This window comes from Marmota monax, unplaced genomic scaffold, assembly GCF_021218885.2.
Source record: "Marmota monax isolate L192 unplaced genomic scaffold, Marmota_monax_Labrador192_F-V1.1 WCK01_AAM20220418_F8-fsc00020, whole genome shotgun sequence".
Classification (NCBI taxonomy): domain Eukaryota; kingdom Metazoa; phylum Chordata; class Mammalia; order Rodentia; family Sciuridae; genus Marmota; species Marmota monax.
In genome coordinates this window covers 8,290,943-8,306,989 of record NW_026692912.1, presented here as the reverse complement: position 1 = coordinate 8,306,989, position 16,047 = coordinate 8,290,943, and the positions used below count along the sequence as shown (strand labels likewise).

Sequence of the window (16,047 nt, the reverse complement as noted above, 5' to 3'; positions counted from 1 at the left end):
TGCTTAGCGCACACCACCCACGAGGCCGGGTGCTTGTCGCGGCTTCTCACACTGAGGTAAGATCACACTCCCTTGCGGAGGAGGAAGCCCGGGTTCAGAGAAGCTGTGAACATTGCCAGCAGCCACACAGCTGGGCAGGCGGGGAGCCGGGGTTGGGCTCCGTGTCTGCAGCGGAAGCAAGGTTTCTGGGTCCCTGTGCTCTAGGCACCTGGCTGGCCAGCAGGAGCCTCAAGAGACCCAAAGGACTAGTCCCACGCTGGGGCAGGGAAAGGTCAATGGCGACCTTGGCATCACGAAGTCTGGGCCACCCCACTGAACAGATAGACGCACTGAGGCCGGTGGGGAGAGAAGCGAGTGGAGCCGGGCGGAGATACAGAGGAGGCCTGCACCTTCCCACCCCGCCACTGACCATCCACCTTGTCCCCGTGACTCCTGTCCAGGCTGCCCTCTGGTCCAGGCCCAGGGCACAGAAGGTGGATGACTCCCGGGCACCTTGCCCTTGGCCTTTGTCCAGTCCGGGGGGCCCCCATGCAGCTGGGCTCCATCCCTCCATCTCCAACACGGGGAGGACGACTGGAGTCCAAGCTGGCGCCTCAGCTACCTGGTGAGCTGCACCCAGCAGAACATTGGTCCTCTGACGCCCACCCGGAGTGAGACTCCCAAGAGCTGATCTAGTTCCTGCCAGTTGGCACCTGCAGGTGCGCCTACCTACACCGGGCACAGCAGGTGCGTGGAAGAGCCAGGCACTGGCTGGCCTGGCTTCCCGAGCCTGCCCTGGCTCAAACCTCAGAGGCTGCCCGCCTTTGTCATGCGGCCCCAGGGAGCTCCCCAGTTTGCGGTCTGCAGAACCCTGGGCAGCCAGGTCTCATCCTTCCTGGCTCTGTCCTGGGATGCAGGCCTGGGCAGGTCCCCTAGCCCATCCCAGTCACTGTAGGAACCCTACCTGGGAGCAGGCTCCCAGACCTGAGCCCTGACCTTGGCCAAAGCCAGCTTTGTCCCTCGGATTCCATCCTCATAAGCAGAGGGACCCAAGCAAAGATCACCTGCTCTAAATGAAAGCGGACCCCCCAGTGATCCTAGGGGAAGGGCCCCAGATCTAGGAGTTCCTGGCTCCCCCTCTCCCACAGCCTTCCCGTCTGCCCACCACCTCTGCCTTGGGGTCCTCAGGAGCACCCCAGCTTCCTCAGCAATCAGGATGTCGGGGGCCCCCAAGGCCTGCATGTCACATGGTACTTCCCCAGTAGATGAGTGAATGGACAAAAGCAGTGATGGTGACCAAGCTGCTCCTGAGAGGCCACATCACTCCGTAGGGACACTAGCTCACAGTCTGTTTTAACCTGCAGAGTCACACAACCATGACCGTGGTTACTTCCTGGTTTTCAGATGAGCAAAACGTGGACTCAGAGAAATCCAAGGATCTGCCCCCGGGACATGGCCATGGAGGGCGGGGCTGACCCTCCAGCCCAGCTCTGTCCGACGTGAGGCCGGGACTCGGTGTGCTCACTAGACAGTGAGTTTGCACCCAGGAACAGGGGGCTCTGCTCACCGGGGGTCCGGGCTCTCCGGGGGTCCCAACACCACCTGGCACTCCAGGGTGACCCTGTGGTGGAAGCAGAGGAAGAGAGGGGTCAGCTGTGGCCTGGGCCTGTCCCTCCTGCAGCCCTGCCTGGCTGGGCCTAGCCTGGGCCGGAGGGCAAAGACCAGGCCTCCTGGAGGGACAAGGAGCTGGTTGTCCTGAACGTCTTGGAGACGTGGCAGGTGGGGAAGGAGCAGGGGGTCACCCTAGGCTGCGACAGGAGAGGGCCAGAGGAGGCAGACTTACTCCTTACCATCACCCCCTTGGGTCCGGGTGCGCCTGGGGGTCCTATCACGCCTCGGTCACCCTGCAATGGAGACAGCAATGCAGAGAGGTCATAGCTGTGGCTGTGGGTGATTGTGGGGGCAGCTGCTGAGGGCCTCCCAGGGGCCCACAGAGGGGCAGGGACTTGGCCATTGTCTATAGAGTCCCTGCCCAGCTCATGGACACGTCATCCAGACGGGGAGCTGAGATTCCTTCGGTGGAAACCGAGACGAGTCCTGGGAGGCTGCGGCCTGCACGGCAGAGGACCATAGGGCTAGGATGGTGACGAAGGACACACCAATGACCAGCGCCTTCTCCCCCTGACCCTGACCACACTGTGTGGTCCTCATTAGGCCTGGCATCCCCTGGGCTGGGCTCACTAAGGCAGAAAGAGTCACAGAAAGCCTTCCCTCCACTCCGCTCACCCCCCGGCCACACTGAGATGAGATACTGGAGGATCGGAGCTCACTCCCTCCGTCTCGCCCAATCCAGACTGAGGGGCTGCGAGGGCTGGGGCTGCGGGCACAGCCAGGGCGGGAAGGCAGGGCCTCTGAGCTCACACCCCGCCTCTGTTGATGCTCAGTCACACTTCTTGTCTCCACCCAGCCAGCAAGAATTTATTGAGCACCTACTGTATGCCCAACACTCTATGTCAGGCCCTGGATGTTCAATGAGGAGCAGAAACATACAGATTTCTCCCACCCACAAGGCAAGACACTCTGTGTGGCAGGGAGATGACAGGACCCTCCAGAAGAGGTGTGGCCTGGAGCACTTGCTGGGAGGGAAGTCACAGGGCCAGGTACCACCACGGGAGGTGGCCCAAGAGCTGTGGGTCACTAAGAGTTATCCAGGCTGAAAGGGCGGGGCAGGAGGGACAGGGAAGTGTACCTGGCCAAGGCACAGGCGTGTAGGTGAGGAGGGAGCGGAATGACTGAGCAATGGGAGAGCAGGAATTGGCTGTGGTGTCACAAGCTGGGTGTGAAAGCTGCCAGCCCTGCCGGACAGGGTTGGGGGCACATGGGACCTTTCTCTACTTTTAGATATTTTTTTTTCAATTTCTTGTAAATCGGTAACTATTTCAAAATAAAAAGTTCAATTTAAAGGAAGAGGAGGACAAGGAGGAAAGGGGCAGCAGCCAGAGTGTCCCAGAGAGAGTGACAGAGGCCGGCACAGCGCGAGCCTGGAAGTTAGCTGGGGCCCGACGAGGGCGGACCTCATTTCCCCATCCATTCAGTGGGGACAACACTGGCTCTGCCGGGGCCTTGCTCTGGGGACCAGATAAGCTCAAAGGAAGGCCGTCTCCTGCAGGGGACGGATCGGACACAGGAAGGGGAGCCGCAGGCTGCTCTTGAGAAGCAGAGAGGCACAGGGGGCAGATGTGGCCTTGGATAATGAAGGCCCAGCTCTGCCGCTTACTACCTGGGGACGTCAAGCAAGTCACCTTCTCTGCTGGAGCCTGGGTCACCTCACCTGTGAGAGGTGCAGGGAGCTACCGAGGTGCCTGAGGGGAGGTTCCCCCTCATCTCTCTACAAGATGAAGCTCCCTCCGTCCATTGCCCACCGCAGAAAGTGCCTGCAGCCCAGGCCCCAGGCATCCCCTGGTGGTCACACAGAAAAGTCTAACTGTGCCCGTTGGTAATGACAGGGGCCCCAGGGGGTGCCAGGAAATGGGAGGCAGGCACTGGCAGGGCATTGAATGCCCAGTCCAGCGAGAGGCCAGCAGTGGTCTGAAAGCCCCAGGTCCACGCGCCCTTGGCCTTGTCCACCTCAAAACCCTCCCGCTGATAGCTGATCGCCGGGCAGCACTTACCTTTTCTCCCACGATTCCTGGTTCCCCGACTAGACCGATGAATCCCAGAAGACCCTGGAGGGCGCGTTCATGAAAACAGAGGACACAACATGAAGGCGGAGTCGGCTGAGTTTCCATGGAGACAGTCTGCACTTCCCCTCCTCTGGAGCTCAGGCCCCAGGTCCCCTGGTCCCCTGCCCGGGCACTCCAGCCCTCGTCCAGCCAGCTGGGGCCACAGAGGAGAGCGCTGTCTCCCTGGGCACGGTCCTCCCTTCCCTCGCTGCCAGATGGTTCTGATTTGGGAGCCAAGCGGGGCCGCTGCCAGCATCCCTGGGAGTGCCACACATTCTTCCCGTGCCAGAAGCAGGCTGGGAGGCGGCCACGTTTGGAGAGCTGGGGACTGGTGGGGGGGCCTGGGCTGTTCTGGAAAGAGGCCATCTGTCCCCATCTTTGGGGGCTTCGGGGCTGTTTCAAAGAGAGAAACAAACCCGCTGGCTGCAATGGAAATACCGTAACAACATCTGCCAAGACCTGATTGGAATTTGGAACACGGAGGCCTCTCCGATCTTCTGAAAGGCTCCCTTATCCCCGCCTGAAAGGACACGCATGTGCACGCACACACACACCGTGGTCCTCTGGCTCTTTTTAACTTCCCTGGGTGACAACTTGCCTCTATGTTCCAGGGACTCTTCTAGGTGGCTGCAGGCCCTGCTGTCACCCTAGAGGTCAAACGCTCATATGTCTAGGACAGGCGGACACCGGGGCAAGTCCCCCAGGAAGGCACCAGCTGCTCACTCAGGCCCACCCTCCCCTGCTAAGGAAAATGTGAGCAGAGGGCTCTTCTGTGGTTCAAGTGCAAACAGGGCTGTGTAAGAAGCCAGATTTGCAGCCAAGAGTTTCCAGGAGGATCAGGAAAGATAGCAGGGAATGGATTTGTCCCATGAAGACCTACGACCTGTCCCCCCAACTCTGGCCAGAGTGAGATCAGACTCAGAGCTGGTACTAGAGTGGAGGTCACATGCTCAGCAGGAAAGCCGGTCCACTGCCCCTGGGCCAGGTAAGAGGGTCACCTCTGAGACCCACACTTCCTTCCCCAGACGGTTCTAAAGTGGCAATTTCAGCCGGGAGTGTACATGTCTTGCTCTGCCACCTGGGGTTGACACTGTGGTCAGTATGACTCCAAATCCCATATGCCTTCCTCACGACCCCTAGGCCTCTGAAGCTCATGGCCATGAGGAGGGCCCGTCTCCCTGGGCTCCCTGGGGAGGGGGTTCCTGGGCAGGAAGGGAGAGGGATGCAGGATGAGGTCCCGACCTCCTGGGGTTGTTCTGAAAAGCCAAGATAATGCGTGGCACGTTTAGGTGCTTGATAAACGTAGCAATCTCCGTTCCCTCCTAGCTTATTTGAAAAGGACATGGGGCTGAGACAGTGGCCTGAGCTCCCCACCAGGGAGCACTTGAACATTTAGAAGAGGCCAAAGGAAGGGAATAAAATCTGCTCTGTTAAGAGGCCCTGGCCGACTGGCCCAGGGAGAGAGAAATTTCATAGCTACTTTAAATTTATGAGATGTTGGGACCTGGAGGGCAGGTGGGTCATAAACCCCCAGCAAGAAGCCAAACAGGATCCTAATGAATAAGGGCCATGCAGTGAGTGCCCCATCCCTGCACCCACCCCTGGCACCCTGCTGGGCTTGTCCCAGAACATCCTGGCTGGCCTGCCCTGGGGAGGGAGCTAAGGCTGATCCAGCAGAGCCAGCGGCAGAGGCCCTGGCTTCCACCTGGCAGGCCGGGCGGAGAAGCAGCTCTGAAGGCCAGGGGAAGGGCCAGCTCCTTTGGGGCCATTAAGAGGGCACAGAGTAGGAGACAATGCTGTTACCTAGGTGGGTGCTGCACAGGCAGGACCTGAGCCCCCAGGGTGGAGGAGAAGTCTGGCCTGGTCCTCAGGCTGCCTGCTGATAGGGTGCCACTGCCTGCTCGGCTCTCTCCTGCCACATGACATTCTGCTAGGTGCCAGGGTGCAACAGAGAACAAGATAGCTGTGCACCCCCTGTGGGACACACAGCTCAGGGTGGGCAGGCATGGGCATATGCTGGGCGATCAATGCAAGGGCTCAGGAAGTCAGAGAGTATCCAGCTCCTCCAGGACAGCCCCTGGGAACGCAGCAGGCGTCGGTGCCAGCCCGGGCTCTGACACCTTGGTCCCTGCTGTGATGTCTCCGACAAGTTATTTAACTTCTCAGAGCCTCAGTTTCCTCATTTGCAAAATGGGAATAATAATGCTGCCCATCATAGTGCTGTTGGGGGGCTGCAAAGGTGCCTAGGGCGTCCGGCACAGCATCTGGGAATTCACAGGTGACAATGAATGTCACTGTGATTATGAGGAGGGTACGTGCTGGGAGCTCTGGAGCCCTGTCCTGGGGACCCTCGGATTCTGCCATAGAGGAAATGCCTGCCCCTCGCCGTGGCCCTGAGGGGAGGGCCCTGGCATGCCTGTGGCCTCCAGCTCTGCCTTGGCTCAGGTAGCTCCTCCGTCGTGGTCCAAGCAGGCTGGACAGCCAGCTGGGACTGTCGCTGCCACGAGAGCCTGGGCTGCCCCAGGTAAGGCTCCACGCCTCCTGGTCCTGGCTACTATCCCTCGTGGTCAACTTGGTGGAGACAACTTCTCTTCCATGAACCCTAGATTGTCAACATGGCCAAAATCCAGGAGTTCTTAACCAGGGGTCCCTGCGAGGGTCTCTGAATAGAATTCAGAGGGTCCACAAACTCGAACAGAAAACATGACAGCTTTATATTCATGAACCTCTAACGAGAACTCAGCATTTCCTTTGAATAGAGGAAAACCAAACCCAGTCGGTTCCTAGACCCAAGACTGTCCCAGATAGTTCCTCTCACCCCACAGTCACTGTGCGGAAACCTTGAAATCTACCGAGAAGCTTGTCACTACTCCAAAATTGAGGTCATTCCTAGACTGGCTCTAGATCTTGCTACTGAATGCCCTGATCAGGAACGGTGGACAGGAGGACAGACTCCCATGACTATTTCCATATAATTGGTTTCCTTCGCATCCTTTGTTCTTGATGTGATGCATTTAAAAACCAGTCTGAGAAGCGGGTGCGGGGCCGAGGCTCATCAGCCTGGCAAAGGAATCCAAAGCATTTGGACCCAGTGATTTCCAGGGACCCTTTGAGTCCTGCTGTTCTAGGATTCTGGGTATCTATTTCCCAGGGGCCCTCCATTAGCATAACTATGAAATTGAATTTGTGATCATGTTGCCTTTCTTTCTTTTTTTTCCAATCAGGAAATACATCCAGGCTGAGGCAGCCTTTCCAAACTCCCGGGCTTCCCACAGAATGTGCTCGAATGACACTGGAAAGATTTCAAAAATCCAGGCCTCCCCTGGCTTCAATCCCTTTCTTCCCCACCAACAGATGGTGCAGGCTAGTGAGGAGGCCACAGTGTGGGACTCTCACGCCACTAAGGGTGCCTCTCAGCGCAACCGTGCCCTTCTGGGTCCCCAGCATCGTGCCCCTGGCCCTGCTGAGGAAGCCCGTCCAGGGTCCTCAAGGAGGGGTCCTTGTTTGAAGGCCTGAAGGAGATGGCCACCTCTGAGCCCAGAGAAGCTGGAGGCAGGCGCCAAGGCTGGGCAGGAGGGATGGAGGCCAGTCCACTGGCCGCGGGGCTGCTCCCCTCCACTGTGACAGCTGAGGGTGGCGAGCCACAACTGCTTTCTTAATGACTAGTCGCAGCCACCTCTCTCCCGCAGACCTTGGCCTGGCTTCCCGGCTAGCCGGCCGCTGGTTTGCATGTTGTCCTCTATAATTTGGGGGATGCCCGGGCCACGAGCCCTGGACTGGTTGCCCTTCTCTGGCCTAGGCCTCCTGACCTGTGACCCGGGAAGGGGAAGCATGTGCGATGGCTCAGGGCCCCTCCAGCTCTAGCTCCAGTTCTGGAAACGAGTCACGTAACACATTTGAGCAAATGTACCCAAACCATCCGTGCAGAGCCAGGCCTGGGATGACCTCCTCCTCCAGAGACTTCCCGAGAGCCACTGTCCACGGCCGCAGAAGTGAGAGAGAGTAGAACCGGGGCCGGCCCCGTTCTGAGAATCCCAGATGGGGAGCTTACATACAGCAGGTGCCCATCAACTGCGTTCAGAGGCACCGATCGCTTACCTGCTCACCCACGGGTCCTGGCCGCCCGGGATCCCCTGGCTCCCCCTGCAAAGACACGGAGGAGAGATGGGAATGCAAGATGGAGTCCGGGCCTCCCGAGGAATCCCCCAGGCCCTCCCTGGGCCACGGGCCACTACTGGTACCAGGCCAGTTCCAGGTTCCAGGTTGACAGCCTGTCACGGCCACGCCTGGCCGCTCTGGGTGGGTGGCCCCTGCTCCATAGGTGGCCGTGGCTGCCCTGGTCTTCCCACTGTAGAGCTAGGGAGGCGACAGACCCGTGGGGTAAATCCCCCCGGACAGCGTTGCCTCCACCACAGAAACCCAACCTCTATCTGAGGGACAGCAGCGGGACCTCAGAGGGCAGGACGTGGGTGTGGACTGGCAGAGTTTGGCTGGGAAACGGACGTGGCCTGTGGCCTCCCATGCAGCCTCATCTCCCCTCGGCTCCTTCCCGGGACCACATGTTCACGAGAACCAGAAAGGGCCCGGGGAGGACCTGGGCCAAGCTCCTGAAGGGAGGCGGTCACCGGCCACCTGGGCTCCCCTGGCTCTGTCTGCCCTCCTGAAAACCTGGCCCAGCAACCTCTTGCCCGGAATAGCTGAGAACATCTAAGCCCACAGCATCCTCATCAATGACACTGCCCCCTCCCGGGGGCCTGGAAACCCACCAAGGGGGTGGTCGGTCTCTTCCCCTGGGCCAGTTCTTTTTTATAGTAACTTTTTAGGAATTCTGTTAACAAAGGTAACCCATATTTATTGCACACAAGGGGGAAATAGGAAGCACAGAGAAGAATATGGAAATCCCCTCTTCTCCCATCACTCAGAGATGACCAGTCTGTTTTCTAGTGTCTGCTTTGTGTATGAAGGAAGAAGGGGCCACCCAGCACCTGCGATAGGCTCGTGCCTAACACTGGTTTTATAATCTGGTCCTCATCACTATCCCACCACCCCACACACGGGCATCTTCCAAACACCATGGTGGGTAGCTGTACTACATTCCATTACGTGAACAATCCCCCTCTGTTGGACATTTAGGTTAGTTCTCCCCCCTCCGCCCGTTACCAATACTTTGTTATAAATGAGGGCCATTTTTTTGGTCTTTTTTTCCAACTGGCCACGGGATTTGGGGCTTATCCTGGGGCCTTCAAATGTGGGACCCCACCACTTTCATCCCAGGTCCCCTCACCTTCACGCCATCTGGGCCAGGCCTCCCCGGAAATCCCTTCCTGCCAGGTTGACCCTGCAACAGAGAGAGTGAGTGAGAGGCCGGGAGGGGCAGCACAGCTGGGTCCTGGGCAACTCTGAGGACGTGGCCCAGGGTCCTCCCATGGCCTGGGAGGGCCAAAGTATCCTGGGAGGTGGAGATGTGAGCCCGTGTCCCGCGACACGGGGGCCTCCAGCCGGGTGGTCTCGGAGCCTCCTCACTCCCTGGTCCCTTTGCTTGTCAGGAGGAATGGTGACAACTGCTTCCAACCACATGAGGTCCCAGGGTGGTGGGGGGAGTTATTTAGTGGCCAGAGGATACTGCGGGTCCCCAAGGCCCTCCCAAGAGGGTCGAGAGCTCAAAACTACTTTCCTAAAACTAAGGTGCAGTCTGCCCCCCGAGGCTCTCACACTCCCAAGTGTGAGGGGCGCCTTCTGGGGCGTGTGACGGGTGTTCTCAGGAGCAGGCCACAGGCAGGGCAGACCTGAGAGTCCACGTCTGTTAAGCCAGACGTTAAAGAGATTTGCAAAAATGGTAAAACCAGGGTACTTTTCCACTCAATTGTCTTGTTTTGGAAAATAGAGTGATTTTTGGTTTAAAAAAAAACACAGTGTTTACATGCAGTGAGCTTATTATTAATTTAATACACTTAAAGTATCTTGATTTAATTACTAATATGATTTTTATTACTAATATTTAATTACTAATTGTGATGTAACCCACACAAACAAAAGCTCTTTGGGTCCTCTTTGTTTTTTTTTTTACCAGGGGTTAAACCCAGGGGCACTAGACCACTGAGCCACATCCCCAGCCCCATTTTGTGTTTTATTTAGAGCCAAAGTCTCACTGAGTTCTTAGAGCCTCGCTGTTGCTAAGGCTGGCTTTGAACTCCAGATCCTCCTGCCTCAGCCTCTAGAGCCGCTGGGGTTATAGGTGTCCGCCACCGCACCTGGCTGGTCTTCTCCTTTTTGACCCACTGCTGGGAGGAAGGCAGTGGGTCAGGCGGCCCCTGGAAAGCCGCTCAGAGGGTGCAGAGGACTCAGGCTCAGCGTACCCCACCTCTTGGGGTACTTTGGCCCTCCCCAGCCCATGGGGAAGACCCTGGGCCACGTCCTCAGAGTTGCAGCCTGGGCTGAGATCCCGGCTAACTTCCACCCTTCCGCCAACCACCTCTCTCCTCGGTGCTCCCTCTCCAGGCCCAGGGCCCTCGCGGCTGACTGCTCTCTGCCTGTTCACAGCTGGTTCTGCCCCAGTGACTCCACTCCCTCCCTCCCTCAGGCAGGTGACACTCACCTCCAGGCCAGGGGCTCCTGGTGGCCCCATGGGTCCCTCATCTCCCTGGAGTTGGAGACAGGAAAAAGAAGAAAGGTCACTGGGCGGGTCTCTCGAGAACTCCCTCTAAGCAGAGAAAGAGGTGGACGGAGAAGGGCCTCCTGGACATATGAACTGCTCCTAGCCTGGGTCAGGGGCTCCACCGGTCCTGGCCCAGAGGACAGGTCACACGCTCGGGCCACTGGCCCTGAGAGCAGAGCCCCAGACTGTGGCTCAAAGACACGACTCTACTCTGACTCCACTGGCTGGCCGGCAGCCTCCGGGCCTCAGTCTCCCCGGTGTGGACAGTCCTTGGAAAGCCATAAGTGGCTTCAGCTGGGTCCTGGGTGAAGGGACAGTGATGACGCCTGTTCCTTCCTGAAGGCCCAGGGCCAGGTCCAGCGGGTGTTTGGTAACAAAGGAGGCTGTGGATGGGCTACGGAGCGGTGAGCAGAAGGCAGGCAGGAGGGCAGAAGGGTTTTCCGAGGCGACAGGAGTGCAGACAGGAGCACGTGGCGGGGGCCGTCCCTCCTTCCTCTCCCTCCTACCGGCTGCTGGCTCCCAGGACTCCCCAGCCCTCTGGCGGCCCACGGAGCCTCCAAACTTGTCCCCTCTGGCAGGCCAGGCCCGACCAAGGGGCACCCCCAAGCTTCCAGGAAAGCAGCCCCACGTGGCGGTTCCCGGAGCCAGCGCTGGGGCCCTGCCAGGCCCAGAACCCGCAGGAGAAGGGACGGAGTCAGCGCGGCCTGCCTGTGGTCGGTCCTGGGAGCCTTGCCTGCCATGCCACAAGCCCAGGCCACGTGTCACTGGGCTCAGGAGAGCCTCACACACGGGCCAAACCAAGAGGCCCCTGGAGACCCTTCTCGCCCCCCATGTGAGTGCACGAGAATGAGCAGATCCTCCCTCGCTACTACTGAGGCCACTAGTAAGTGCTCTGGCCACTCCCGGGAGCAGACGGTGACAGATGGGTGGCATGAAACCCGAGGCTAACGGAGACCTGAGCTCCTATCAAGGCCCTGCCTGCCACTAACCAGGGACCTGCAGACTCTGCCTCTCCGCGTCCTGGGCCTCATCTGTAAATGGGGCTGACAATCCCCTCCCTCCTGGACAGATGTCCCGACACGCTGCTGTGTGACGTGAGCTGACCAGAAGCTTGGTGGGGGGCAGGGGGACGCCATGGCAGTGAGGGAGGGGGCAGCAGAGATGGGGGAGACCCCTCCTGCCAGGCCAGGACATTTGCGGTCCCTGGGTGGGCCACAGGGGCAGGGGTATACAGGACAAGGTGGATGTGCCGGGGTGGCCCAGGGCCGCAGACAGGCCAGAGAGGGCAGTGGGGGACAGGCGCGTCTCACCTCGGGCCCCAGCTGTCCTCGGGGTCCGGGCAGGCCTCGAGCTCCAGGCTTTCCCTGAGAGGAGGGAACAACAAGGGTCTCAGAGGGCGTCCCTCTGCTTCCTGGGCGGGGGCTGCTCCGGGCAGGAACTCACCTTCTCGCCTTCGGGGCCATTGTCCCCAGGGGGGCCGATGTCTCCTGGGAATCCCTGAGGGGAAGCAGAGGCTGGGGTCACCGGGGCCCTGCAGGAAAGGGCTGGGGCGGCCTGCAGGAGCTAACCTGGGTGGGCACCCGGCTGCAGCAGCAGAGGCGCCCCATGTGCACTCCTCAATCCTAGACAGGGACGGGCACCCCGCCCTGCAGCTCAGGGGCTAAGGAAAGGCGCGAGAGGGTGCAGGAGGCCACACGTGAGCTGGTCCCACCCAGAAGTCCCAAGTCCTGCGAAGTTACTGGGACAGAGGTTTGGGGTCTGGGACCTTGCTCCCGCCAGCCACCAGCCTGGGATGCCCCGCCATGAGCTGCAGCCCCTACCGTGCCACTGTCCTCCTGGTTTACTGGGACATGCTGAAGTAACTAACCGCAGCGCCTCTGTCAGGGGCTGAGATCCCAGTGACATGCCAGCCAGGCCTGTGGGACCTGGCCCTGCACCACCTACCATGCCCCACGGTCCCCCTGATGCAGCCTGCCCCGGGGGTAGGGGAATAGCCTCTGTCCCCCTCAGCACCTCCGGTGGCCGCTTGGGGTCCCAGAGGCACAGGGTCCCTCTCGCGGTCAGTGCTCTCTGTATAATTTGGAGACCAGTTCCCCTGTCCCCAAAGGTGGGCCCTTCTCTGTGTCTTCAATGGCTGCTAGTCAGGGGCCCAGGGCCCTCAACCTGGCTCTCTCCAGTTGGCTGGTTTCCATTGCTGGTGACCACCAGGACACCCATGCTTCTTTTGGGGTGGGCTGAGGAACAAGCGCCAGTACAGAAACATCCCCTTCCTTGTTTTAGGTGTGATGCCTCTGTTAATTCAGCCAGGAACCCCATTAGCTTTTAGGGCAGCCCCACTACCTCAGTCTCCTGCCAGCTAAAAATCAAAATTTACGAGTTTCTTCGACCAAAATGTTTCCTTTTCACTTTGCCTTCGTAAGTTGGCTAGATTTTTTTTCTTTCTCTTTTAACCTTTTAGTAACTTTTATACAATTCTGGTTCAAATACCTTCTTACCCTGCTTACAGGCAAAGCAAGAACAGTCCTGAATTTGGAGCTAACCCTGAAGCCAAAACTCCATGTGTTTTCCTTCATAATGAAAAGATCAAAATCTTGCCCTTCTGCTCACTCACTGTGTGACTGCAGGAAAGTTCCTTAGCCTCTCTGGACCTTGGATTCCTGATCTGTAACACACACCTTACAGGTAGGGCTGTACTGAGGCTTAAGTGAACAACACAGGCAAAGCACTGAGTTTGGTGCCCAGCACTGAGTAAGTGCTCAATAAAAAAAAAATATCTACATCCACAATGATTTTGAGTCCTTTGTGCTGGGCAAACAAGTCTACCCAGGTGGCCCAGGGCCAAGAAGAATTTGGCAGCAGGATGCTGGTTAAATTCTGGTACTCACTCACATCCGGCCCAGGATGATCGAGGGAGACATTCCCCTGGGTGCTGGACAGCGGGGACAGTGGCCCTCTCAGCTGTCTCCTGACTCAGCCAGCTCCTGCCTTCAGCCCAGCAGAGGCACCTCCTGGCTGTGGAGTCGCCAATCACGGCAGCGCCAAGGTTGGGGGGGGGGGCTGTCTGTCCAGGGCCCGGGACACCGTCAGAGCGACCTGAACCACCCTGCGTGGAGTGGCCCTGGGGAAGTCCGTGCCCTGCCCTGGGACTCGGTTTCCTCGTCTGCGAATGAGGTAGCGGCCTCCCCTTCCCTGCCCCTCTCGGGGGCACTTCACTTCATCCTAGGACCCCGCAGCCTGCTGGCTGCAGGAGGGGCCTCATAAACCCGAGGGCGCAGGCCTTCCACCCTGGCTGGCCAGGCTGCTGGGAATCCCGGACTCAGAAGTCTTTTTCCACAGTGACCAGCGGAGGGACTCGGGGCCAACTTCATTGTCTAAAGATAGGGCTGCGTCGCGGCCAAAGTCAACAAGTGGAAAGTCAGACTGTGGATTTAGGAAACCTTCCCTGTCTGTCCAGGGATTCCAGAAGTGATCTTTGGAAAGGCCTGGAGGACCGCAGGGCCACTCTCCCCTGGATGCAGAGGCAGCACGGATGGCCGAGCCCGGGGCTCTGGGTGCACAGTGCGGGGGCCTGTTGGGTGGCCTGGGTGCAGATGACCCTGACACAGACAATGGCCCGGCCCCAGGAACGTGCAGGGGTTGAAGAGGTCGGCCTGCTCGTGACAGTCCACCACAGGCGGACTGTCCACCTGGACCCCAGAGCCACCTGAGGAAGGACTCAGAGGCCAGCTCCTTGTCCTGGGTGTTTTGAGAGCCCAGGACAGGAGAGCTGTGATCCGGGAATCGCTGTGCTCTGCTTCATCGCCCATATGCTACGTGACCTGGAGCACGTCCCCCCCACACCCCCGGGCCTCAGTTTCCCCAGGACAACACCCAGTCCAGCTGCAGCCGGAGACAGAGCAACACGTACCTCAGGTCCAGGGGGCCCAGGGAACCCCAGGGAGCCTTTGTCTCCGACTCTGCCCTGTGGAAGAGAAGAGATTGGGGAGTGGCGCTCACGAGGTCCCTGCGTCATCTCCTGGAGTGGTGGGTGGTCAGAACGTTCTGGAGCATACACGCATGAAATCACCTGAGCTGGTTCTCAAGTCCCGACTCCCACACTCTCCAGCAGGGGGACCCCAGGCAAACGACCTCAGAACCCCAGTCTCCCCATCTTTATATAATGGGGACAGTAACCCTAACTCCTGGCGATTGGCGGCCCTCAAAGAAACAGTGGTACAAAGGGCCTGATGGTGGCACAGTTAGTGACACCGCTGTGACAAGTGACATCACTATAGTAGCCCACAGTGAACGAGGCCATCTGTGATGTGGGTGACCACTGCACCTTGGGATCGGTGTCTGCATCAGGGAAATGGGCAAATGGCCCTGCCCTGTCCATCTGTGTCTGCAGGAGGACGGGAGGCCCTGATGGGAAGGCACCCCAGCCACATCCCATGACAGAGGTAACGCCCAGGTGGAGGGGTGCTGGGAGAAGGTACTCACCAGAGGGCCTGGCTTGCCCCGGGCGCCCGGGAACCCTGGCAACCCCTGGCTGCCCTGGAAAAGAGTGGGCAGGCTGGGTTAGCGCCCACCAGAGAGGCCGAGAACAGCTGCCTGTCCCCCTCCAGCCCGGGCTGGACAAGGCCCTCGTGGAGAGGGCAGGACCTTTCTTTCTACTCAGGGACCACACCTGTTTGCACCCCTGGAGGCTGGGCCCTAGTGCCAGGGTGAAAGGGCAGCCTGTCCTCCCAGGACCCTAGGAGCCCTGGAGGCCCATGGACCCTGGAGACCAGGGCCCAGCAGAAGCAGCAGCCACCCCAGGGGGACACTAAGGCAGCTCAGGACGGCCAGCCAGGAGGGACGGCTGCAGAGGTGGAGGGAGAGCTGGCCAACATCTGGGCCTGGTGGACTGGCTGGCAGAGGTCCAGCTGCGGCCCAGGGTGTCGACGTGGGCAGACGGGGGCTGGTGTCCTCAGGCCACAGCTGGCTCTGCAGGCAGGGCCATCCTGGTGGTGATGACCATGCGCCCCGCTCAATGGGTCAGCAAGGCCACTCACACACAGTCCTGAATGTCCACTGGGAAGTGCGGCCCTGAGGAGAGCTCAGGGCAGCCCAGGGCCCTGTGGGGGAACTCACTGCTGGGGACAGGGGTGCCTGCCCACAAGTCTCCAAAACCAAGAGAACCATGGTGTCAGAACTGAAGGACAGATGTGCTGTCCAGGGCTCCCAGGGAGGGAAACGGCCACTTTCCGAGCAGATAGACAGCGTGGCCTCTGAGCAGGTGGTGCGGAGAGGCAGTGGGGGCAGGGTCAGGTGGGCAGCAGAGTGGACAAAGGGCCTGAGGCACAGCTGGCAGTTCACAGGGCTGGAGCCCAGGGCCACAGTGGGGAGGGCCCTGGGCTGGGCTCCTGCGTGGCTGGGTGGGGAGCCGGGAGGTCTGTGAGCACAGACCAGAGCTGTCCTTGGGGGCAATGTAGGAGTTGAGACTGGGAGGGCAGGGGCTGGGGAGGACAGACAGGGCTGTATGACAGAGCCGTCCCCGGTGGTCCTGCCCACGCTGGGCTCTGGGAAGGAAGCCAGGCCAGGGGACAGGTGGGGCAGGGGTGCAGAGGGGGGCGGGACAGGGGTGCGGGGCGGGGAGTTCCCGAAGCAGTTACCTTGTCTCCTTGGAAGCCGGGATCTCCGGACACACCTGGGACCCCTTGCTCGCCCTGA

The 16,047-nt window shown here is 59.6% G+C and overlaps 1 protein-coding gene across 2 annotated transcripts in view; it reads right to left on the bottom strand.

The window, feature by feature from the left end:
• Col27a1 (collagen type XXVII alpha 1 chain) overlaps positions 1-16,047 on the bottom strand; it is a 125,939-nt gene that overhangs the window by 42,633 nt on the left and 67,259 nt on the right. For both annotated transcript variants that reach the window (XM_046451416.2, XM_046451417.2), the window contains 11 exons: positions 15,990-16,043; positions 14,836-14,889; positions 14,264-14,317; positions 11,800-11,853; positions 11,667-11,720; positions 10,297-10,341; positions 8,986-9,039; positions 7,800-7,844; positions 3,651-3,704; positions 1,830-1,883; positions 1,547-1,600 (listed from right to left, as the gene is read on the bottom strand). In XM_046451416.2, the coding sequence (XP_046307372.1) occupies positions 1,547-1,600; positions 1,830-1,883; positions 3,651-3,704; positions 7,800-7,844; positions 8,986-9,039; positions 10,297-10,341; positions 11,667-11,720; positions 11,800-11,853; positions 14,264-14,317; positions 14,836-14,889; positions 15,990-16,043 (576 nt within the window). The remainder of the gene's footprint in view (positions 1-1,546; positions 1,601-1,829; positions 1,884-3,650; positions 3,705-7,799; positions 7,845-8,985; positions 9,040-10,296; positions 10,342-11,666; positions 11,721-11,799; positions 11,854-14,263; positions 14,318-14,835; positions 14,890-15,989; positions 16,044-16,047) is intronic.